This window comes from Ursus arctos, unplaced genomic scaffold (assembly GCF_023065955.2).
Source record: "Ursus arctos isolate Adak ecotype North America unplaced genomic scaffold, UrsArc2.0 scaffold_3, whole genome shotgun sequence".
In the NCBI taxonomy this organism is placed as follows: domain Eukaryota; kingdom Metazoa; phylum Chordata; class Mammalia; order Carnivora; family Ursidae; genus Ursus; species Ursus arctos.
In genome coordinates, this window is record NW_026622985.1 from 21,288,991 (window position 1) to 21,313,394 (window position 24,404).

Genomic DNA, 24,404 nt, shown 5'->3' on the forward strand with positions numbered 1-24,404 from the left:
ATTTCATTGAACTCTGCGATACTAGTTTAAATTCATAACAGAATGGCTTTGAAGACGTGATAGGCTGACTTAAAATGAATTAGAAATTTCTGTGGTTTTTTTGTAAGTTTAACCTTTGCCAAACTGACAAAAGCTGCAGGTTAAATAATAGCATTTTATCTTCCTGGGGAAACATTCTTTTCACATGAAAAAATGCCTCACTTCGACAGGAAAAGCTGCTGACATTATGGCACACCATTGCAAAGTTATTCTCATTATCTCGTAAGATTTCCTGATTGTCTACTTTGTCAGGGACTGCATAGAACTTTCATACATACACCTCATTTAATGCTAATAAGCCTCTGTGGCTACAGATTTTTTTTTTTTTTAAAGATTTTATTTATTTATTTATTTGACAGAGAGATAGCCAGCGAGAGAGGGAACACAGCAGGGGAGTGGGAGAGGAAGAAGCAGGCTCCCAGCGGAGGAGCCCCATGTGGGACTCGAACCCATAATGCCGGGATCACACCCTGAGCCAAAGGCAGATGCTTAATGACGGCGCTACCCAGGCGCCCCCTGGCTACAGATTTTTAAATCCACTTTACAGATAGAGAAACAAAGGTTCAGAGAAGGTGAGTAACTTGCCCAAGGTTACACAGCTAGTGTGTGAAAGTGAAAGAGCTGGCATTCAACCCAGATATACCTGATTCCCAAGTCCAAGTTTCTTATGCTCTGAAACCAGATGCATATTAAACCTAACACTTGGCTTTTTATTCTGAGTTGCTTTATTTCACTCCCTTGGAGAATAATCAGAGATCTTTTTCTCAGAGCCTTTGCCAATAGTTTGGAAATAGAGACATTTATCTCCTGTTGAAGATAGTAATCACAATCTTAAATCCCTTTTTGTTGAATGCCTTGTACTTAGTAGGTATTATATTAAATTGCAGGTGCACAGAGATGAAAGAGAGAACATTGTGATTGAAGAGGCATGGACAGTATCACTGGAAACATTTTTTTCCTTATAAACTTGAATTCTCCATTCAGATCCCTTTTGAATCAAATATTCTCCATTCAAATCTGAATATTTTCCACAGGGAGCTAAGATGGCAGCGTAGTAAGAGGACCTTAGGTGCATCTGTCCCTAGAACACAACTAGGCAACTGTCAAATCGTTCTCAATACCCCAGAAATCAACCTGAAAAATTTTCCTAAATAAAGTCATAAAATTCCTGATTTACATGATCTACATATGAATATTAGGTCTTAGAAGCTATACTTCAGAATTGGGTTAATAAAACTGCTATCAAACAATGGGGCATTTTCTTTTTTCTTTTAATTAATTTATTTTAGAGGGAGAGTATGAGCGGTGGGGAGGGGCAGTGGGACAGGGAGACTGAGTGGGGAGCCTGACGTGGGGCTCGATCCCAGGACCTCGAGATCATGAGCTGAGCTGAAACCAAGAGCCAGCTGACTGAGTCAGCCAGGTGCCCCACAGGTGGAGGACTTTCATATATATCATGCCACACTCTATCCTCCATTTCATTTTTTTCTTTTTTTTTTTTTTTAAAGATTTTATTTATTTATTTGACAGAGATAGAGACAGCCAGCGAGAGAGGGAACACAAGCAGGGGGAGTGGGAGAGGAAGAAGCAGGCTCATAGCAGAGGAGCCTGACGTGGGGCTCGATCCCGTAACGCCGGGATCACGCCCTGAGCCGAAGGCAGACGCTTAACCGCTGTGCCACCCAGGCGCCCCTCATTTCATTTTTTTTCATTACTCTGTGTTTTCCCAGTCAGGGTATAGACCCCTTATCAGTTTCTTGGGTATACATAAGTGTATCCTCAAGGGTGATCCAATTCAAGCCTAATTTTAAGACATAGCCTCCTTTGATCCATCTTTTCTTTCTGTTTCCTTCTTCTCTCTCCTCCCCGACTTTTATATTGCCATCTAGATCAAAATAATGTTTTCAGGACTGCACAAACACTGATGATTCACCAACTGAAATTTTATTAGTGGGGTAAGAAACTTTTATTATCAAACACATTCCCTTGTTGTATTTTCTCTAAAAATAGTAACAGACGTGAAACTACAACAAATGCATTGAATTTAAAAAGTCCTCCTACAAAGCCAATTCCTAATCTTAGTCTTTAACTGATAGTAGAAGGTATTTTCATCTGGGAAATACTACATCAGAAGAATAATGAGAGATTAAAGTCGATGATGTTTGACTGCAAGAAGCGTAACCTTTTGAACAAGGTAAACAAGGTCCAGGTAAATATTTTAGAGTCTATTGGGCAATTCAATATGTGTTTGGATGTTAAAGTTTCAATAGCAGCTGTCACATAGGTTCGGAGACAATAATCAGAGATTACGGACTACATTTTACATAATTTCAAAAATAAATGTTAGTTCTCTTTTTTCCTTATAAAGTAATCTCTGCACCGAATGTGGGGCTTGAACTCATGATCAAGAGTCTCATGCTCTACCAACGTAGCCAGCCAGGTGCCCCTAAATGTTAGTTCTTAAAAGTATATAAATTGACATTTTATATTATATCAATTTATATTATAGCCAATAAAATCCTCAGGATGGTTACATCATTTTCCAGAAGACCTTCTCTCCCTTTTATATCATCTTTCCAAAAAGAAAATTAAAGGCAATGACTGGATAGAGCTAACTGATGATGAACAGTGGGAACTTCTCATTCAAGACTCCATTCTTTCACAGTTTTACTATTTTTTCTGTTTATACATTGGTAATCTACATAAAAATTTATTGTCAATGACCTCCATAGTGGTTGTTTCCTAAACAATATCCCCCCAAATTTTATTAACCATGTGAATTATGTAAGTTTGCCATCATATTATCTTTCATATGTTTAGAAACCATTTTTAAGAGAGGTTTATTATAAATAGTGTTTGGGATATCATGATTGTGAGTCGCATACTGTTTTGTTTAAAACATATTACTTTCTCTCTGGGGATTGCATTGGAGTCTTGCACAGGCAGAAGAAAAAAAGAATATGAAAAAAAAATTCAATATAGCTACTGTTTTGTGATACAAATTACAGAGAGTAAACACAGACCACATTTTGTGACTGGTGGGGATATGCTGAGCTTAGAATAAGAAATCTGGAGTTGCTTCATACCAAACAATTGCTTTTACTTTTCTTTCCAGTAAATTTCCCAAGTTTTCTGTCTACTCTTTAATAAATAAAAGTTTTTAATTTTTTTTTTGAAATGGCAATTAGTGATTTACTTAAAATTTAAGGAAAATGCAGAAATGGCAACATAAGAGGAAACAGATTATATGTGTGTCTTCCAGAGAATTTAAAAAGCAAATTTAGCCTGGACAATGATTTAGGAAACCGTGTACAGTCATGACATTTTTCACATATGTGATTTTCAGTTTCAAAAGCCTGCTTTTAAAAATCTATTATTTAAGATGACATCGCGTTCCCTGCCATTCAGGAAGATGGTAGTAAACAAATAGGTTCTTGTTGTCGTTTTGTTTTTTGCCAAAGCAATAGCAGCCTCTTTTATGTCACTAACTAAACTGACTCCCAAACAAAGAAGGAATTTAATGGGATTCCCAAGGCGTGTCAATACAGATTAACCCTATGGAAGCTCTGCTTTATGGAACATTTAGCCTCTGGAATAGTGACTAACACACAAATACTATTTGCAATATGAAAGTTTACTTTTATTTCAGTCAATGTTTGTTGATACAGAGGAGACAGTATGGGATAATGGCAATGGCTTTGCAAGGTGATAGAACTATGAGACCCTAAGAATGTTAATTTGTCCAAGGGTGCCCCAGAATCTCATCTATGAAATTGGGTGTATCAAATGCTCAGAAGATGATTATGATATAATATGTATAATGTAGGCACCATAGCAAAATGATTGAGAGCAAGGACCCTGGAGAAAGGCTGTGTCCCATGAAAGTATGAATCTTGTCAGTTTTGCTGAATACTGCATTTCTAGGGTTTAAAATGGTGCCTAGCACATGGTATGTGCCCTGTAAAGATGTGCTGAGTAAATGGAGTCAAAGCACCCTGGCTTTGTGAATTCTTGATTATATGACCATGGGCAAGTTACTTACCTCCACAAGCCTCAGCTTCCTGAAGTGAGAAGTAAGCGAGCACAGTTTAAATGCTTAATGTATTAGCTACTATCGTTCAGGTAACCTGAACTCAGTATGTCATAACTATTATTACTAATTTGAGTTTACAATTAATAAGCTGTGTATTTTAAAAGACATTATTGATGAGTTATGAATTAAGGAAACTACTGGTTTTAAACAATATTATGCACTTCAAAGTCTTATGCTAAACAGAAGACATTATGAATGCTTTAAAGCATGTTTAGAAGAGAGCATTCACATACAATTTAAAATTCCATTGTTTAAAATGTTTAAAAATGCTTTCTCAGATATTCACTTTTTCTCATTAAATATAACTGTGAATGATAAAAGGAATCTGCTTTTACACATTCATCAAAGGAAGCAGTTCTGAAAAGTGTGGGAAATATAGTTGACCCCTATGTTCAGTACCAAAAACAATAAAAAAAAAAACCTCATCTTCTAAAGGCAGAACTTGTTAAGTACTGAGACATATCAAGTATTTTGCAATACTGAATAAACCAATAAATATTTTAAAATATTATTGCACAGAAGACAAAAAAAATGAAATCACTCGTTATCTTAATTCAAAACCCACAGTATATATTTCTTTTAAAAAAAGATATATTTGGGGGCGCCTGGGTGGCACAGCGGTTAAGCATCTGCCTTCGGCTCAGGGCGTGATCCCGGCGTTATGGGATCGAGCCCCACATCAGGCTCCTCCACTATGAGCCTGCTTCTTCCTCTCCCACTCCCCCTGCTTGTGTTCCCTCTCTCGCTGGCTGTCTCTATCTCTGTCGAATAAATAAATAAAATCTTTAAAAAAAATAAAAATAAAATAAAATAAGATATATTTGAACTAATATTTCAGCAAGGTAGAATTTCCCTCGTCTATTCAAAAATGTATATATATAAATAAATAGATATTTATATTCATATATTTAAATTTTATACACAGAACCACAGGGTCCTTCTTCTTTGTTTCACTTGTTTTCTGTTTTATCACAATCTTTGTCTCACAGGAGGCAGAATTCAGTGAAGTGTAATGAGGGGTGCTGCCTACCTACAGAGGAGACTTTCATTACTTGAAGTGACTCTCACAATATTTGTACCAGAGGGAAGTTCTCACTGATGCCAGCTCTCCTGACCTCACACATCTATCTTCCCTTCCATCTGTTTTATCTTTCTCTTAATTTTCTCTACTCGCCTTTTTGTCTTCTTTCTTTACCTTGACTTTGCTTCAGGACTGCATACTTTTATATTATAAATAGTACTTGTTTTCTAAGTTTCTTGACTAGAAATTCCTGGGCCCATCATGGCTTAGTCCCTAAGAAAGTCCTTATTGTCCCATCGGGATCCCTCTCTGGTCAAGCTCCTGCTCTATCAGGCTGTTTCCAAGGAAGGGCCTTTTATATTCACAGAAGAATTCATTGTTATCATCAATAGCAAAGGTACCCACAGGTCAATGACAGTGGGTTGAAGTGCTGACTGTGTCCAACTGTAATTAGGAAGGAAGGGGCATTCCAGAGGAAAAGAGTGAAAGCAGTCAGGAGAGAATCAGTGAAAACAGAGGGAAAAGTAAGGCAGAGTGAAATGCAGGAAGAGAGAAAGGAAACCATGGTGCAAGTGGTCATGGTGTGGAAATGAGGCACAAGATGAAGAAGACACGGATCCCTCCCTAGCTGGATATTTGAGCTCATCGCACTGAGTCTTGAGATTCAAAGGTGACAGTTTCAAGAAAGGAAAGATGCGGCTCGGACTGGTGCTGCATGAAGGGTGGGGTGGAGAGGGCCTCCATTTCACAGGGTGTTTGCACCTGCCTTCTGTAAGAACTCCTTCCCGTCACACTCCCACTTTATCTAGCCTTAACTCAAGGCTTCATTTTCCTAAACTCTGGGTAAGTCTCCCCCCACATCAGCCTTCTTGCCAATATGATATTGTCTCCTCTTTTGTATCTTAATTTTTCCACCTCAACCTATCTCTGTTCTTTTGCTCATTCATTCTTTCCTGAAGTAATAGGAAGAAGATAAACAAACAAAACCCTCTGCCTGTCTTTCAAAAGCACTAATGATCTAGCAAAATGGAAACAGGGCATTCATTTCACAGGATTCACCAACAAATACCTGTTCTCTAGTAGGGTCAGAGGATCTTCTCACTATCCTGGTAAACCCAGGGACTGGGTTCCTATACCTGGAATGCGGTGTCTACACATGGTCAAGTCTCTGTGACCCCGCCTTCCCTATGATGCCTCCTTTTATTACTTAAGGCTGTGCTAAGTATATCCTTCTCTGAAGAGTATCACAAAACTCAGAAATTAGTTATTTACCGATTGTTTATAATTATATGTCTCTCTTCCATGACTTGAACTATAAATCTCAACAATAAATTTGAGAACAGGCACAAAATCTTATGAATCTGAATTCTGACACTGATGACTCACTAGAGTATTAATAGAATCATTTTGGTAGATTCTCCCAAGTCCTGACAGAGCCTCATCATTGACTATATACCATGAGCACAACTTCTGTCTTTTAAGGTCCCTTTTCTTCACAGTTCCAAAATCTGACACTATTTAAAAGAGAATAGATTATTTTGTAATCACAAAGATTTGTATAATTGCATTACTGGAAACCTCGTAAGGAAACAGTTCTTTAATCAACTTGTCATGCTGGTTTTCTATTATTTCCACATACCTTTACTCCTCCTGTATTATATAATAAAAATGTGTATATTATCAGTCTCCTTCTGAGTATCAATTTTCCTGAACATCAGCATGTGAACTCACATCTATCATTTATATTTTGAGTGGCCCCATGCTGTGCTTATCAATAACAAACTTGTGTTTTTAGATTTAAATACTTTTGAGCATTTGAAAAATTCCATAGGATTTCTTCTTTTCTAATTAGTTGATAAAAGATGTCTTTGGGTCATTGATTATAGCAATTAAAAATAATGCAAGAGATTCTTATTCTTTTTTTAAATTTACAAGATCTGTTAAAAGGTGAGTGGTACAGATTCATTTTCTGCAAAACATTGCATTTCTCATCCCATGCTGGAGTCAAGCAGAGCAGCAAGTAATTACCTCATTATATATTCCCTTGGCCACATGTATCAAAGTCCCCACCTTCACATGAGAATTAAATATTAGCATGTGGTAACATTTCAATTTCACAACTGAGCTCTGCCTATGGAGATCTAAGTCACAAATCACTCCAGGTTGGGGAAGGAAACCCAGTTTTAATATTTTTTCTTGAATAATCAGAGTTTACATATTTTTATCTACTGTCAGCACTGAAAACTTCAGATTCTATTAATTTTCCTGTTTGAGTCTTGTTGGAAGGGATAAGTGTTGAGGGAATAAGTGTTGTTCATTTACAATATTTTTAGTTTTTATTCTTCCTAGTTAATATTTTGACTGTCTTATGTACATCAACAATTTAATTTTGTGCTGAGATCTCCAATTGAGAACTTTGTTTTTTTTTTAAAAAAAAAAGTGGTTCTACTCCTAGAAGATAAAGAAAAGGAAAGATAGACAGTATTAGTTAATAAAATATATTAAAATTTCTTTTTTTGGAAAAAAAGTCCAAAGGCAAGAAAAGATTAGAATGAGTCAATATCACCAGGGAGTTCAAGATTAGCATTTCAGTTTCCTTGGCAAGTCATAAAAATGGTAAGCAAAAAATAGAATGAAATTAATGAGTGTGATGTATAGTTATACAACACAAAACTAAATAATTTTATTGACATCTGACCTCTGTGTGAAATACTTAAAATGTTGTCTTTTGTGACAAGTAAGTATTTTGCTCTAAATAGCTGCATCACTGAATATGATGGTAGATGTTTCCAGCAATCTTAGTTAAAAGACGGCATTATCTGATTTGGATTACACAGGGGTCTTGAAAGAGTAGAGTAAGCATTTCCCAGGATAGGTAGATTATTTCTAACTCAATAGTAGCATCACATAGAGATATTTGCCTTTTTAGTCATGACTGTAACAAATTTTACAGTGTAATTGTTTAATTCATTCTTTGATTTATAGCTGTAATCTATAGCGTAATCTAATTGCATTAAGGCACTGTCCATTATTCTCTCACAAAGGAGGAAGCTAATACCAGAAACGATAAAACTCAGTATTTTATTTTGACCACATTTCTATGTGCTATATCACATATATACTGTTCTGATCTTTGTGTCAATATGCAAAGAAATATGTGAAACTCACTCAATGAAGTAGACTTCACCCTTCTCTGTATAGGCCATTTCCCAATTATCAGGCAATGGGTCTGACTCCTCATTGTCTTCAGGTTTAGTTGGTTTTGCATCATCTATCTGCTCCTTCAGCTCCTCGGGCTGACTGTACACTGGTGCAGGATAAGGCTGGGAGGGTGTCTCCCCTGAGGCACCTGCACTCTTGTCTTCATGTTCACTGGATTCTACAAGAGAACAAGAGCATGTGGTTAGTCACTCTAGCCACAGGAACTTCTCAATGAGTGTGGAGTACGATGCGCCAGGGAATAGGTCTATGAAGGCTAATAGGAAAAGCATAATTGCAAAAAGCTCTGAAAATCATCTCTAGGCCTAGTTGAGTTCCCCCTTCACTCATCATTCTTGCTATCCATCATCTAATTATTGCTGATTACTGAATGAGAGGACCATTTCACAACACAGGTGTGGTAGGCAGAATAATGACTCCCTAAAGATGTCCATGTCCTACTTCCTGTAACATGTGAATGTTACCTTCCATGGTGAAAGAGAATTTTCAGGTCTGATTAAATTAAGGGCCTTGAGATTAGGAGATTATCTTCAATTATTCAGAGGGCCCACTGTAATGACAAGGGTCCTTAAAAATGTAATAGGAAGGCAGAAGAGGAGGGTCAGAGGGAGATGTGACAGTAAAGAATGGCCAAAGAGAGGCAATGTTGCTGGTTTTGAAGATAGAAGAAGGGAATCAACCAATCACAAGCCAAGAAATGTGGGTGGCCTCCAGAAGCTGGCAAGGCAAGGGTATGGGTTCTCTTCTAGAGCCTTTCGAGGAACACAGTCCAGTGGACACTTTGAATTTAGCCCAGCCAGTTCCATGTCAGACTTCTAACCTATGAAACCGCAAGACAGTAAATTTTCATTGTTTAAGCCATTACGTTTGTGGTAATTTGTTATAGCAACAAGAGAAAACTAATACAATAGAGTAAAACTTTAAAAAGATACATATCTTAAGAGTAATGGTTACAGGCTTGGAGGACAGACCCAAGAGTCACAACATGTAAACAGCATGAGCTCCAGAATGAGGAAAGGAACACATAGAAAAGAAAGAATAACTCAACAACAACAAAAATAGAAGAAAATTTACCTAAGATGAAGAAACACTTGAGTTTGCAGACTGAAATGGTTCACTGAATCTGACGCCAGATTAATGAAGCATATAGACTCCTAAACACACCTAGGTGAAATTTCCAAACTCCAATGTTAAAAAGCAACTTTAGAGGTTCCTGCACTGAAGAAATACGATTACTTACAAAGAAAAGAGGAACAGAAGAACATGAGCTCTTTCATCTGTGATACTCTAAGCTTGAAGACAATAAGGTAACATCCGTAGTAACTTGAGAAAAAAAAAAAAGTACAGCAACTCAAGAACTTAACTCTACTAAAATATTATTCCTCTATCTGGGCAAAAGAAAGTCACTTTAAACAACAGAAGTTCTGAATATATACTATCCATGCATCCTACTTGAGGACAACATTTGAGGAATTACTCTAACCATTTCACAGTGATTGAATCAGAGCAGATAAAATAGGGAGAGAAAAGGAGAAAGTAAAAATTAAGAAGAGGTAAATCCTGCATGATATACCTAAACGTCAATGGGGGATGATTACATTTCTGGAAGTGTATAATATGTGTTAAAGACAAATTCTTGAAAGACAAGAAAACATTATACGGAAAATCTAATACCAGCATGGGTTTTAAACTGTATCTTGGTTAAGCTCAAGTTCTAGAGGGTGGAGAAAAGGCAGGGAAATAAAGACATTTTAAAGGCCTAATAGGGGGGCGCCTGGGTGGCTCAGGGTCCTGGGATTGAGCCCCACATCAGGCTCCTCCGCTGGGAGCCTGCTTCTTCCTCTCCCACTCCCCCTGCCTATGTTCCCTCTCTCGCTGGCTGTCTCTCTGTCAAATAAATAAATAAAATCTTGAAAAAAATAAAATGAAGGCCTAATAGGGGTATAACAGGGTGTGGGTAAACAAGATAATTTTAAGGCTACCTTTTCACGGGATTAGATTATTGGGCAAGTATTTTGGTCAAGCTGTAGATGTAATTGTATGATAGGGATATTTTTGAAATATCCTCTGATGTACATTCTCTCTGAGCAATTCAGAATTTCTTTCTGTTCCCATTTAGCTTTTCTGCCACTAAACACAGACCATGAGTCTTATTTGTTGTCAAAGAGTAGAGTGCATGCCATTTAGAAAAAGAAACATTTTTGTGGTAAATAAAAAGAAAGATATAATGCAGAGTAAGTTCCTGAAAGGTAAGATGGTATGATTGGGAGAGAAATTCTAAGGGGAAATGTTCACCACTATCTTTAGGTTTGGGTCTGGAGTATGATGTGGTTGTGGTAAGAAAAGGGAAACCAAAGAAAAGGCGAAGGGAGCCAAAAGGAAAGGAGACCTATGAATTACTTTAGTTTACAACTTTGGGAGAAATGTTTCCTGCAGAATAGCCTCAAATCTCCACTGGAGGATCAGAACACATAGACTGTGAGTAAGGGGTGCCTGGTGGCTCAGTAAATTAAGCATCTGACTCTTGGTTTCAGCTCAGGTCATGATCTCAGAGTCATGAGATCAAGCTGTGGGTTGGGCTCTGTGCTCAGTGTGGAGTCTGCTTGAGATTCTCTCCTTCTCCCTCTGCCCCTCCCCTCACTCATGCTCTCTATCTAAAATAAATAAATACAATCTTTTTTAAAAATTGGTAAATACCACTTCCAAGACTCCCCTGTGCTACGGGTGTCATCCAAAATTCCAAGTATGCCTCAGTGGGAGACTTGGAAAGTAACTAAGAGTAGAGAACCATCAGACCTGCAGTGGGTCACTATGGCTTCCTCACAGCAGAAGGGTGTGGTAGAGATAGCTTAACCCAGAAACTGGAAGGAGAGTCCTACTGACAGATGCCACTGTGAGGACAGGACAGCCAACTTAAAAATATGAAACTCTACAATCATTTGGAAACATAATCAATAGCTATTAACATTAAAAATGTAAATATACAAAATGCACATATTCTTTGATTTAGTAATCCCACGTTGAGACTGCATCCTCTACAAATAAAGGTGGTGTGGTATAAGAATACATATATAACAATATTGGGGCGCCTGGGTGGCACAGCGGTTAAGCGTCTGCCTTCGGCTCAGGGCGTGATCCCGGCATTATGGGATCGAGCCCCACATCAGGCTCCTCCGCTATGAGCCTGCTTCTTCCTCTCCCACTCCCCCTGCTTGTGTTCCCTCTCTCGCTGGCTGTCTCTATCTCTGTTGAATAAATAATAAATAAAAAAAAAATTAAGAATACATATATAACAATATACACTGAAGCATTTGTAGTAAGAAAGCCCTGAAAATGGTTTGAATACCTATCAATGAGAATATGATTAAGAAAATTGTGGTTATCTTTACCACAGAACACTATAGTTTAAAAACAATGAATCAAGTGTGTATCTATTGAGCTGGAAAAGACTCTCATCATTACTATTCAAAGAGTAATCCAAGTTGCAGAGAACATATATTGTTAATCTTATTTTTAAAAAATAAGCAAATACCGAGTTCCCTTAGATATACGCCTATAATTTTGTATATAATATATGAGCATGAAAAAAGGAAGATGTACAATAGATTGTCAACTTTACTTAAGGATAGTAAATTTAGATGGGTGGAAGAAGTTTTCTTTATGTATCTTTGCATTCATTGGCTATCTAGTATTTTTATAACTTTAAAAATCAATAATGGTAATTTTCAATGAGTTAATTAAAGTAGAATGCCAAAAATAAGAGAATGCCAAATTTGTCTCAATCAATTGCTTATATCAATGTTTTCTCTATATGCATCAATCTCTGAGGGCCATATTAAGGTACTTTAGGAATTACGAAGCACAAGAATACATTACAAGCTTTCACTGTTTTGCCCTTAAAAAGAACACTTTGTTAAAAGAATAGGACCCCTTATTGATGTAGTCTTCCAGTTGATTCCTCATACAGAACTGACCTTTGTAAATGTGTAGGAAAGAAGCAGCAAAAAAAGGTACCATTGCTCCCTTTAGATTCTCATTGCTGTACCTGATTACATGTAATTACCAATGCACAAAATACACTGTTCTCAGGTATTACCAAATATCACGTTGCATTTGAAAAGTTAAAATGCAAGGTCATGTTCAGAAATACTCATTCATTCAATATTCATTTAATCAATATTTATTAAGTACTCAATTGTTGTCAGGGACTAAGGACAGAAAAATGAACGAGAGAGGCATGATCCCTGCTCTTGTGGACCTCAAAATACGTCACGATGTGCAGTCTTTAAACAAGTTTAAGTGTGATGAATGCTTTCCTAGTGAAATCTGGGAATATCATGCATATGCATTCACTTAATTTTATATAAAGAGTCAACGACAGCCTTTTTTTCCAACGTGCCGTCAACCTGAAACTTGAAAAAGAAGAAATTTTCAGAGGAAGGTAATGGAGAAAAAAATAGATAAACAAGGACTGAATTAGGCAATGCCTCAGAAGACATGCTCAGAATTCGGGACTGTATCCTAAAAACAATGAGAAGGCACTGATGTATCTTAATCAAGGAGAGGACACGATTAGATTTTCATTATCCACAAAGATCCCGTAACTGTTCTGGGGGTTTGAGAATGGCAAGAATAGATATTTAGAGGTTGGTGGGAAGTTATTTGTGTGTTCTAGACAAGAGATGATGGTGGCATGGAAGAAGTGGACTGAAAAAATATTTAGACATCATGGTAAACCTGGTGGGTGGCAAAGCTATTCACTGAGATGGGAAATATGAGAGAAGGAGTGGGACTTTGGGAGGGGGATGGTGTCGGGGAGAGTATGGGTATAGTTTTGGGCACACTGAGACAGAGTTCCATGCCAAACTCACAATGGAAATGTCATGTCAGAGAGTTCTTGGCTGGAGAGAATCAATTTGAGAGACAACAGTATATGGCCAGACTCCATTATAACTAAGCCAGAGGAGTGAATGAAATTGCCTAGAGAGAGAGTGCAGTGAGTAGAAACTAGGATTCCTAGAGCAGCTGTCTGAGGAATTCCTACATTTAACGGTCAGTGAAAGAATGATCAGAAAAGAGCAGCCAGGGAAGTAATAGGAAAACCAGTCTATTCTCATGCCATTAAAGGCAAGCAAAGGGCCGCTTACTACCTCTGGCCAAAGCTTCTAAATAGTCCAGCAAGATAAAGGCATAAAATCTACTGAAATTAAGGACATGGAGGTCACCGGTGACATTAGCTACCGGTTATGGTAGTAGTTATAGTGGAATGGTGGGTGTGGAAGCCAGGCTGGAATGGATTAAAGAATGAATGAAAAGAAAATATATAATATGCTGACAGAAAATTCATTCAAGAAGCTTAGTTATGAACAAATACACTTTTTTTCTTTGACTAAAGTCTACAGTCTTTAGAGATGTCTGTAGTTATATATTGATGTGCCAGAGATTATGGTGCCAAGTTCTCTCAGTTTGTTTAACATTTGTTCATTCATTCACTCATTTGTTCATTCATTCCTTTATTCTTATTTAACGGATCAATCATTACGTTAGCAAACATGAATTTAATACCTACGATACGCAAGATACTTGACAAGAGCTTAACGGGGGAGAGGAAAAGAATTTCATCAGGTTGTTGTGAACTGGATTGATAGGAAGTAATAAGTGGCACCTGCTTTCTCTATCTGAACAAAATAAGAGAAAAAAAAATGAGTAAGGCAAATAGACAACCATAACATTCCCACAGTCACTATTTGTAAAGGCTAATCTAGGGATGCAGTTTATGGTGAGAGCCAAGGGCTTCTAGTAAGACCCAGAATCACGCCAATGTACCCACAGGCAGCACAGAACCAGGGCAGGCTTCCCATGCAGGGGCAGAACCTATTCTCAGAAGAGGAATGTAGAACACTAAGAGGAAGGAAAAGAGGAGTTGAGCTAAGCAGGCCCAGATATCCTTCTAAGATGCATCAGTCAGGTAAGTCACTCCACCTTTTCTGAGCAGAGTAACTGAAGGTGCCAGTGGAGTGCAAATTAAGTATTTTCTTTGACATGCAAGACAACATGGTGGGTAGAGAGGAAGTGTCTCCCCCCAACTCTGGGTAACTCTATAGAGTATATCGTAATGATTTATTAAATGATACTTTATGACACAAAAGCGTTATATATAAATTTCTATGATGGCAATATAGCACATGGAAATAAGGATATCTAAGGGAGCTGTCTGAGGAATTCCAACATTGAGCACCCAGCTGGAGAAGGAACTGGCATTGAGTTTCCTCTATTACTAGGACAGTGGTATTAATTTATTAAATATTTGTCGAGACCCTACTAAGTGCCAGGCACTTGGCTAGGCAGTGGGGCAGTCAAGGAGAATGTGGTCCAAATGGTATGTATCAGTTTGCTAGGGCTGTCGTAACAAATACCACAAACTGGATCGCTTTTATGACAGAAATGCATTGTCTCATAGTTCTGGAGACTAGACATCCTAGATTAAGGGTTTGACAGGGCCATGACCCCTCTGGAGGCACTAGAGAAGGATCTATTCCAGACCTCTTTGTTAGCTTCTGGTAGTTACTTGGTTTATGGTAGCATAACTCTAATCTTCATATAGCATTCTTACTGTGTACATGTCTGTGTCCCAATTTCACCTTTTTATAAGGACACCAGTCATACTGGATCAGGGGCCTACCTTACTCCAGTATGACTTCATCTTAACTAATTACATCTACAATGACCCTATTTCCAACTAAGTTTGCATTCTGAGATTCTGGTGGTTTGGACTTCAATATATAAACTGTGGGAGGGGGAGCACAATTCAACTAATTACATAGTATATTAGGCATGTTCGGGTTACAATTCACTGAGCATTCATGCTATATCATAATAGTTTCCCTGCTTAATAAGGAAAATAGATGATAACTTTGCTATATTTTGGATAATATGATTATGCCTTTCTTCTCTATGACGCTTATTATTATTTTTAATCAGATACGTTGGGTATTGTATAAGTAACAGAGTATACCCATTAAGAACACATTTTTTTTAATGGACTATTTTTAGAGCAATTTTAAATTTACAGCAAAATTTAGAGAAAGAGATTTCCCCATAGACTCCTTGCTCACCCCCATGCATAGTCTTTGCATTATCATCCAAAGACCATAGATTAAATTAGGATTCACTCTGGGTGATATATTTTATGGGTTTGGACAAATATATAATGACATGAATCCACCATTATTATATCATACAAAGTTTCACTGCCCTAAAATCCTCCATGCTCTGTCTATTCATCCTGCCCTACCCTCTAACTCCTGGCAACCACAGTGATGTTTTTACTGTCTCCATAGTTTTGCCTTATCCAGAATGTCATATGGTATAGACATTTTCAGATTGGCTTCTTTCACCTCAGTATACATTTAAATATATCCAATGTATTTTAATGGCTTATAGTTCCTTTCTCCTTAGCACTGAAAAATATTCCATTATGTGGATGTACCACCCAAACGGATTTTTAGTAATAAAAGGATGGGAAAGAACAGATCTTACATGCCAACCAAGGGTGCACGTGTTAGCACTCCTCCCCTCTCATGGATTTCAGCTTTAGATGAGTATGGGTGCAAATGTGCCTTCACACAAATCTCATTGTGAAAGATCTATAGTTTGAGAAGACCCAGACTATTTAAATTTTGACTAAGAGGGAGCCAAATAATCCATGCATATGTTTTAGTTTTCTAGCGGTGTGAAGCTATTTCTTGATTAGAAGTAGTCATGTAGAATTGCCCTTTTTGACTTCCAAGACCTATTTTTCAGCATGACTTTATTATTAAATCTAAACATGAATTTTCTGGATATGTAAATGTACTTTTTTCTTCCTAAGATGCTTGCTGCTGAAGTGAACAGACTTTATCAAACACTGGCATTTTTTGAGCATTCCATTTTGCATTTCTAGGTCGCTTAGATGTCTTGCAAACAAGAGCAAGGCATGTTTTGTTTTGTTTCACTAACAATAGAATCAAAGAATATTTTAATAAAGAAGGATCACCTCTTTTTAAAGAATGGCAATGATGAAAAAACTTTCTCTTTGACCAGAACTGTTGAATTTCCTAGAAACTCTACAGCAACACTGAGACACAAAACAGACGTTGACAATGTACATTCTTAGAAGTGAGGACCTATAAAAAACACACTTTATGTACACTTTTACTGTTGTGAAGAATTAAGAAATATATTTTTCTTCCTCTTTCCTACCCTAATCGTGTTTTGTTGGATTTAGCAAATCCTCTTCTTCTTTACATAAGAAATTCAGAAGAACTCAAAGATCTGTATACATAGTATAGGGACTGAAATCCATTTAATTGGAAGAGAATTAAATGTATGCATTTCTTGCACTCAGTCCGGCTCAAATAAATCCAATAGCTCTGGCCCAGTCCAAGGTTTTGATATAGAACAATATGTATGGTAGCCATTTCATTTGCTTACATGTTTATTGCCCTAGCAGTATCTAACAGATTGCCTTTCAGACACAGGACTAAGAATAAATCCTAATGCTGTGGCTTTGAATGTTCTCACTCAGTTTTATTAAAGAATAATCAGAAACCAAGATAAAACCATTTCAAGAAGAATGCCTATTTTATACCTTATCCATATTTTCACTTGACATGGTCTATGCATATAGTTAATGTTGAGCTTTCTGTAATTGCCATCCTTCGAAATGAGGGAAAATAATGTTTTTAAGCTAGACAGGAAATTGTTGATTTTATTTCTTGAACAGTCATAAAATTTGAATTTCCAAAATTTGTTTTACCCTGTGAGAGCTCTGTGATTTATATTTCTTTCTAACGGCTATGTGACAAATTTTAATAAATCTAGTAATTTTTTTCTCCTGTATTCATATTATTTCTTTGGAAATAAGCATGGCTAGAGAACATTTAACAGGAAAAAAAATGAGGAACATATTTGTACCTACTAAGAAAAGAGAACAGGAATAATTTGAGATAATTTTTTTTCTTTTGCTTTTTGTTTAGTGATTCTCAGGTAACAGCAAACACACTCTACAATACGCAGAACATAATTGCTAAGGCTGGTGTCGGGCTGCCTGGGTTTGAATCTGTTCTTTGCAGTGTGACATTGAGCAAGGTATTTAAACACTTAATTTCCTTAACTATATGACAGGAATAATAACATTATCTACCTATAAGCATGAGATGTGACATGCACAGAAACTGCTCAGAGCAGTAAACTATTAAAACGTAGTAGGTGTTCAGTAAATGTCATGTATTATTATCGGTGAATTCTATTACTTAAAATACTAAATAAATTGCATAGTTAAATCAGTCAAGCAATCTAAATGGTCTCTCTTGACAGAAACAAGAAGTGTGGTCAAGCCTGCATAATTTTAAAGATATTAGATGTTCTTTTAAAAAAAAATGCAATTACTAAAAAAAGAGAGAGAGAGATACACACGAAGCTAATTTCCTTTTTAAAAAGTGTTCACGTAAATTGAGTTTTTCTTCCACCATTGAGACATGTTGTGGGGTTAGGTGATTTAAAGGAGGAAAAATAATCGTCAGATAATAATCCACACTTTTTTTTTTTTCAAGTTCTGTATTATTTCCTACAGAGTTTTGCATTTGATTTTGCTGGGCATGCAGGGCTGCTACTGAGCTGTCAACTTGGCAACACTTTGGCACCACTGAGGGTACAGACTTAAAGTAGCATCAGAGACTTGGCTTCCCAATTTTATATTAGCCCAAGGCTTAGTCTCCTCATATATTCCCTTGGTTTTCTAGCCTGTTTATAACTGGTTACTCCCCACTTCGGTTTCTGCCATTTGTGATAGGGACCGTGGCAGCAAATGGGGTGGGACTTGAAGATTTCTCTTGCTTTCTTGCCAACTCGGTAACCTCATCAAAAAGTGTTTGTTATACCAATCCAAGGTCTTACTGTATTTTCGCAGGGGCGGGGGCTGCCAGAGGATGATCTTCACTTCACTTCTAGAAGCTGAAGTTCTTAGTTAAAATTTGAATCACAGGGTCTTGTACATGAATGAACATTTCAGTGCTGATTTTTAAACAAGAGAAAAATATTGTTGCAATTGATTTCCATTATGGCCATACTACAGATTGTATCGCATAGCAAAAAGTGGAGGGCATTCCATCTTCAGAAAGGAAGCAGTCATGCAGTGGTCACAGCATTCTGTGTAGCCAGTTGATTAAAAGAAGTCCAGATGATAGCTTTTTTGCTCACAGAGTGCTTTCACCAAGTTTCCAAAACCTTCTAAAATAAAAAGAGGAATTATAATATGGGTGCTAAAATGTTTGACACTGAATGATTAGTGAATTTTGGCTCATCATTTAAAAAACTAATTACTTTTTTTGATGTACTAAAATATGCACATGGACGAAATCCAAAAGTACAAAGGAAAAATACGGTGCTGAGTAGGTTTCCCTCCTGTTTCTACTCCCAGTGCTGCAGCAATCCAGTTAGCAAAGATGATTACTTCTCTGCTTCTTCAGAGATATTTCTATATACACTGACTACTGACTTTTAGGTAGTGTGTGTGTGTGTATGTGTGTGTGTGTGTGTGTTTTAACTTAGTTCTGCTAAAGTGCTTTTAAGTTCTAAAAAAAATGCATTACATAAGTTTTTGTTTTAACTTAAATTCCAGTTCGTTAACATACAGTATAATGTTAGTTTCAAGTATACAATATAGTGATTCAACACATCCATACAACACCTGGTGCTCATCACAACAAGTGCACTCCTTAATCCCTTTAATACCCCTTAATGGGGTATTTCACCCATACCACACCCACCTTCCCTCTGGTAACCATCACTTCGTTCTCTATAGTTCAAAGTTTGTTTCCTGGTTTGCTCCCTCTCTTTTTTCTTCCCCCGTTGTTTGTTTTGTTTCTTAAATTCCACATATGAGTGAAATTATATGGTATTTGTCTTTCCCTGACTGACTTATTTTGCTTAGCATAATATTCTCTATCTCCATCCATGTCATTGCAAATGGCAAGATTTCACTCTTTTTTATGGCTGAGGAATACTCCATTGCATATATATACCACATCTTTCTTATACAATCATCAGTTGATGGACACTTGGGCTGTTTCCATAATTTGGCTATTGTAGATAATGTTGCTATATACGTCAGGGTGCATGTGTCCCTTTGAATTATTATTTTTGTATCCTTTTGGTAAATAACTAGTAGTGCAATTGCTGGATTGTAGGGTAGTTCTATTTGTAACTTTTTGAGGAACCTCCATACTGTCTTCCACAGTGGCTGCAAGAGTTTCCATTCTCAACAACAGTGCATATAAGTTCTTTTCATATAAGGTATGTGAATGAGGAGGGGTGGCCCTTAGACATGGTGGCAATTTATATATTTAAAATTTATACACATATATACACACATATATACATATATATATATATACACATATATATATACACATATATATGTATATATACACATGTGTATATATATATGTGTGTATATATATATAATGTAAAAAATAAACCTAGAATAAAAATATTAGAATTAGGGAAAGTTAGGGTAACAATTAACTATGCTTCTGATTTTTGAAACAATATATCGATTGAGGAAGCAGAAATTCCCAGTCTTGTAAAGAAATGACTTTTTATCTGTAATATTTGTAACCAAATTCATCTCATCCATTCACGGGGCTAGCCAGGAAAATGTGAATTAGTAATAAATCATATTCAATACCTCAAAATCACTTTTCATCTCTATCTGAAACCCTCAGTTGGTTATAGGTTCTTTGGAGCACTAACAGAACAAAATGTGAAATTAGGAAAATAGAAGAGTCAAGGACTATGAGTAGAAGATGACAAGGAAAAAAAATTCAAGATATAAAAAACTAAATTGTAAAGACTCACTAGGAAGATTAGTAGAGGGAATTATTTCCTATTAACAGGAGAGAAGAGCTGCCTTGATTAGCATATTTTCTTCTTTCTGCAGTATTTTTTTCACATTTTAATAAAAGTAGACTGGAATAATGGCAATAAAGTGAATCCTCATAGCTTTAAAACTGTATATGTGAAACAATTTTAATAATGTAATGCATTTGAAAGATGTTTATCATATAGAAACAAGCCCCCCAAACCCTCAACGAACTTTGGGGTAAGAGAAACTGATGTAAGTATTGAAAATATTCAAAGACCAAAGTAGGATACGAAGTGAAATATAGGATATAAATGTGCAATATCTTTCAGATCTTGCTTTCAAAATTCTGAACTAATTCCAGGAAACTAGTACTATATACAACATAACATCACCTTGTGAAGTTTTATGAATATCAAAGGGTCTTAAAGAGAAAAAGAAGACTTTATTTCATTTTAGTCTCGATAATTCAAATACTATTCTTTGAGGCCAAATTGGAGTCAAGGCATTGTTTGATGAGAGCAAGAAGTCAATTAGGAGGAAAAAGATGAGGTGCTATTCCCTGCCATGGAGCTCTGTCGAAGGAATGAGTACACACAGAGACCTTCCCTCTTCAGGAACAAAGTCCAGTCCTCAGCCAGAAATAACTAAAGCACTCTTTGTCTGGCAATAGGTAGCTGAGATTTCACACTGCAATTATAATCACTTCTTATGAGGAGAAATATGAGACGAGGAAATGGAACACAGAGTGAAAATCAGACCTAGAGAGAATGGATGGCTATGATTAGAAATACGATTAAGATGCCTGGAGAACCTGAAGACACTTAAACATGGCCACTGGTCCTCAGGCTTTCTGCAAGTGCTGCACAAGCCCGAGTGTCACCCTGGTTGCTGTTGCTCTGCACTCCTCATCCGTGTATCAAATCGCTCTCTCACGCACATCGTACAAACCCTCGGAGAAGTAGAAAAACACTCTCCACACAGGTTGAGTGCAAGATCCCCAAAATGCTGAATCAGTGTGAGGCCATGAAGAGGTTCAAATAATGCATCACTTTCAGTTTAACAGCAAAGTGAGCTGGCCTTGATTCGAAGTGACATTCCTGAAATTAATCATGATTTCAACTTTCCCCCAATGCGGTAGTTAAAATTACTACTGTAGTTCATAAGAAGGAGCTCTAAAATGATTATCTTACTACTTCATAATCACACCCAGATACTCAGAACACTTGACAACTAGGGCACTTCTAACTTTTAAATAATCCTTTTAAGAAAAGATGCCCGTCATTTATAAATGGAATATCTAATTTTAGAAGGTTAATCTAAAATAGTCCCCAAAATTTGCCCCATCTGATGGAAAGATAAAACCTAGTACAGTGTTCGGGAACAAGATCATAAAATTAAGCCTCCAAACAAAAAAAAAAAGAAAAGAAAAGAAAAGAAAGAAAGAAAGAAAAGGAAAAAAGAAAGAAAGAGAAAAGAAAAGAAGAAAAAATAAAGATCTGAGTGGATACACACATCACAGTCTCTGTGAACCCACACAAAAATAAGCAGGGGATAGGCACTGGGGTGGTTTCAGAGTGGGCTATTATTCACAGTAAAACAGCGAGATTCACTATGGAGGACATAATTCTTTGGACAGTGACAGGACCTCATTCACAGAACCAGGACTGATGGTGCATACACAGTCAGCGTGCCAAGCAGCACAGAACCTGGATGCGGGTCCCTAATGGTGAACTGAGATCATTGCTGAGGACACTGGGTGATCACATAAGGGACACTCTGTTTGCTCTCTGGGAGAGGCAGTTCATTTGCACTAATTGCAGGCTTGGGGGCCTGGAGAAGGCAGCTCTGTGTACACATACTGTATTCCCTTTGTTGGCGAAGGTAGCTCTCACGGGCCCTGTTCTTCCTGGCATTGTGTGTGTGTGTGTGTGTGTGTGTGTGTGTGTGTGTATTAACAGAGAGACTTAGCTGCCTTTAAAATATATGTGCATTTCTAATTCCTTGCACTAGGCTTACTAATAGCTAGTGAGGGGAAGTTACAATATAATAGTGAATTACTTTCCAGAAAAGTTTAGCAGATAATTCATGAAATAAAAGAAATCCAAGAAAGCTTAACCCAATTACTGTGGTTTATAGGATTTTTTTTTCTTCAGAAAAGTTCAATCTTAAAAACAAAACAAAAATCTACTTATTAACCACCTATTCTTTATTTTATTTTAATTCTGGCATAGTTAACATAGTGTTATATTAGTTTCAGGTATACAATATAGTGATTCAACATCCACCTATCTATTTTTCGTATTTTCACAAGAAACAGAATAATCCTCAAAAAAAAAAAAAAAAAAAAGTAAAAGTAGCCCTTGTCCTAGCGATGTTTACAATACATGTGGGGATGCCAGACACGCACGTTACGAAAAGTCACCTACAAATACCAGGCTAATCAGTATCTTCCAAATGAATGAAGAGTGTAAAATTGTATTTCAATAATTCAGAGATAGACAGTTTCAACTTTTCATTATGGGAGTCAACAAGTGATTTCTTGGGAATATCAACATTTTTATTGAATTTTGACTAAAAGAGTAGGAGGGTACAATATGGAGAAGGCATTATCAAACAGGTAGAGGAGTTTTATGAGTATAGAATGCAGATGAAAGAAGAGATGGGGGATTGGTGGGGACCAAAGCTAACAGATTACAGTCAAATATGGGACGACCTGAGGCGTTGCCCAAGGAGTTTGGAGCAGTAGAAATGGAAGCTCATCCAAGTTTTGGGAAGGATAGTTACATGATCAAGTGCTGGTTCAAGGATCTTTAATTGATGGAAGAATAACAGGCAATTTGATAGGGAGGGAGCCTGGAGGAATATAGATCTGTTAGGGGACTATGGTCCACAAATGAGGTGATAAGGCAGTAATCTAGGATGGTGATATTTGGAAAAAAGAGATTAAAACTACAGGCCCAGTGATCTTTTATATCTAATAATATATAGCAAGCCTGGGGGAAACAAATATCAAAGAACTCTGAGCTATCTGGGTGAAAAGAATTTGAAAAGTCAAGTAAAGGCCTTTATGAGTTGATCTGCTTGCTTTATGGGAGAAGAATTTAAGTGGAATGTTGCATTTAAGTTGCTACAGAAATGCTTAGGAGGGGCAGTCCAGTGGGCAGTAGTTAGAAACACGGCCCTGGAACATAAGAGAAAAGCAAAGCCTGCAGGTAAATCTATGGTACTTGAAGCTATGGGGCTGGATGTCAACGCTAACAAGATAAAGATGTCTAAATATAGGTGAGGTTAATGTCAAGGAAAGGTTTCCTGGGGATATGAATTTTAAATATCAGTTTAAAGACAGATTCTCTAAGATGATGTAAAGCTATATCATTCTTGCAAGCATTAGATCTAACACCCCAGCCACAAATTCAGTGAAGGACAAATATAACAGAATACAATGTATTGAAATACACTGAGCTGAAAGACTGTGATTTTACCTTATGGAGGTCAGGAGTCATTTTGTCCTCAGCATGGTTAACAGCCCAGAGAAATGTGGTGGAAAGAGGATGAGTTCAGGTATTCCTGGGTCCATATCTCAACTCTTTTTACTAAATTAACTATTACCTTTGTTAAACACCTTAAGCTAAATTTCAGCATATTCTTTGTTAAGTAAGCATATATGATTATAGGATAAGAGAGACAACATATGTACTATATGTCTAGGCCATCTTATGCATTCATTATAGGAGAGTTCCAATTATTTGTTTTATTTTCATTTTTGTAACTTTCAGTATCAACAAGGATCAAACTACATTTCTAAGGATAGAACTATACTGATTTCTATCACCAAAGTGACATGTGTCAGAGAAACATTTCTGATCTGAGACACTGAAAGATCATTCTATGGCTTTTCTCAGTGATATGGGCTAAATCCCTCTGTCTGATGTAATTTTGAGCAAAAAAGGGAACGTAGCAGTAAGCAGTTGACATAAAATATGTGAATATTCATGGAGAAGATTAGTAGAACTTCATGTAGAAATTATATATTTAAAGGTGGTCACCAACTTTACATAAATATGGCCTGAAAGTAAAAGGAATATATAGTTCTAGTATAAATTCAAAGGAGAAAAGATGAAGCAAAT

The 24,404-nt window shown here is 36.8% G+C and overlaps 1 protein-coding gene across 2 annotated transcripts in view; it reads right to left on the reverse strand.

Moving 5' to 3' along the window:
* Window positions 1-24,404, reverse strand: part of MAGI2 (membrane associated guanylate kinase, WW and PDZ domain containing 2) — a 1,245,024-nt gene that overhangs the window by 427,448 nt on the left and 793,172 nt on the right. For both annotated transcript variants that reach the window (XM_048212921.2, XM_048212920.2), the window contains exon 5: window positions 8,322-8,532. In XM_048212921.2, coding sequence (XP_048068878.1) covers window positions 8,322-8,532 — 211 coding nt within the window. The remainder of the gene's footprint in view (window positions 1-8,321; window positions 8,533-24,404) is intronic.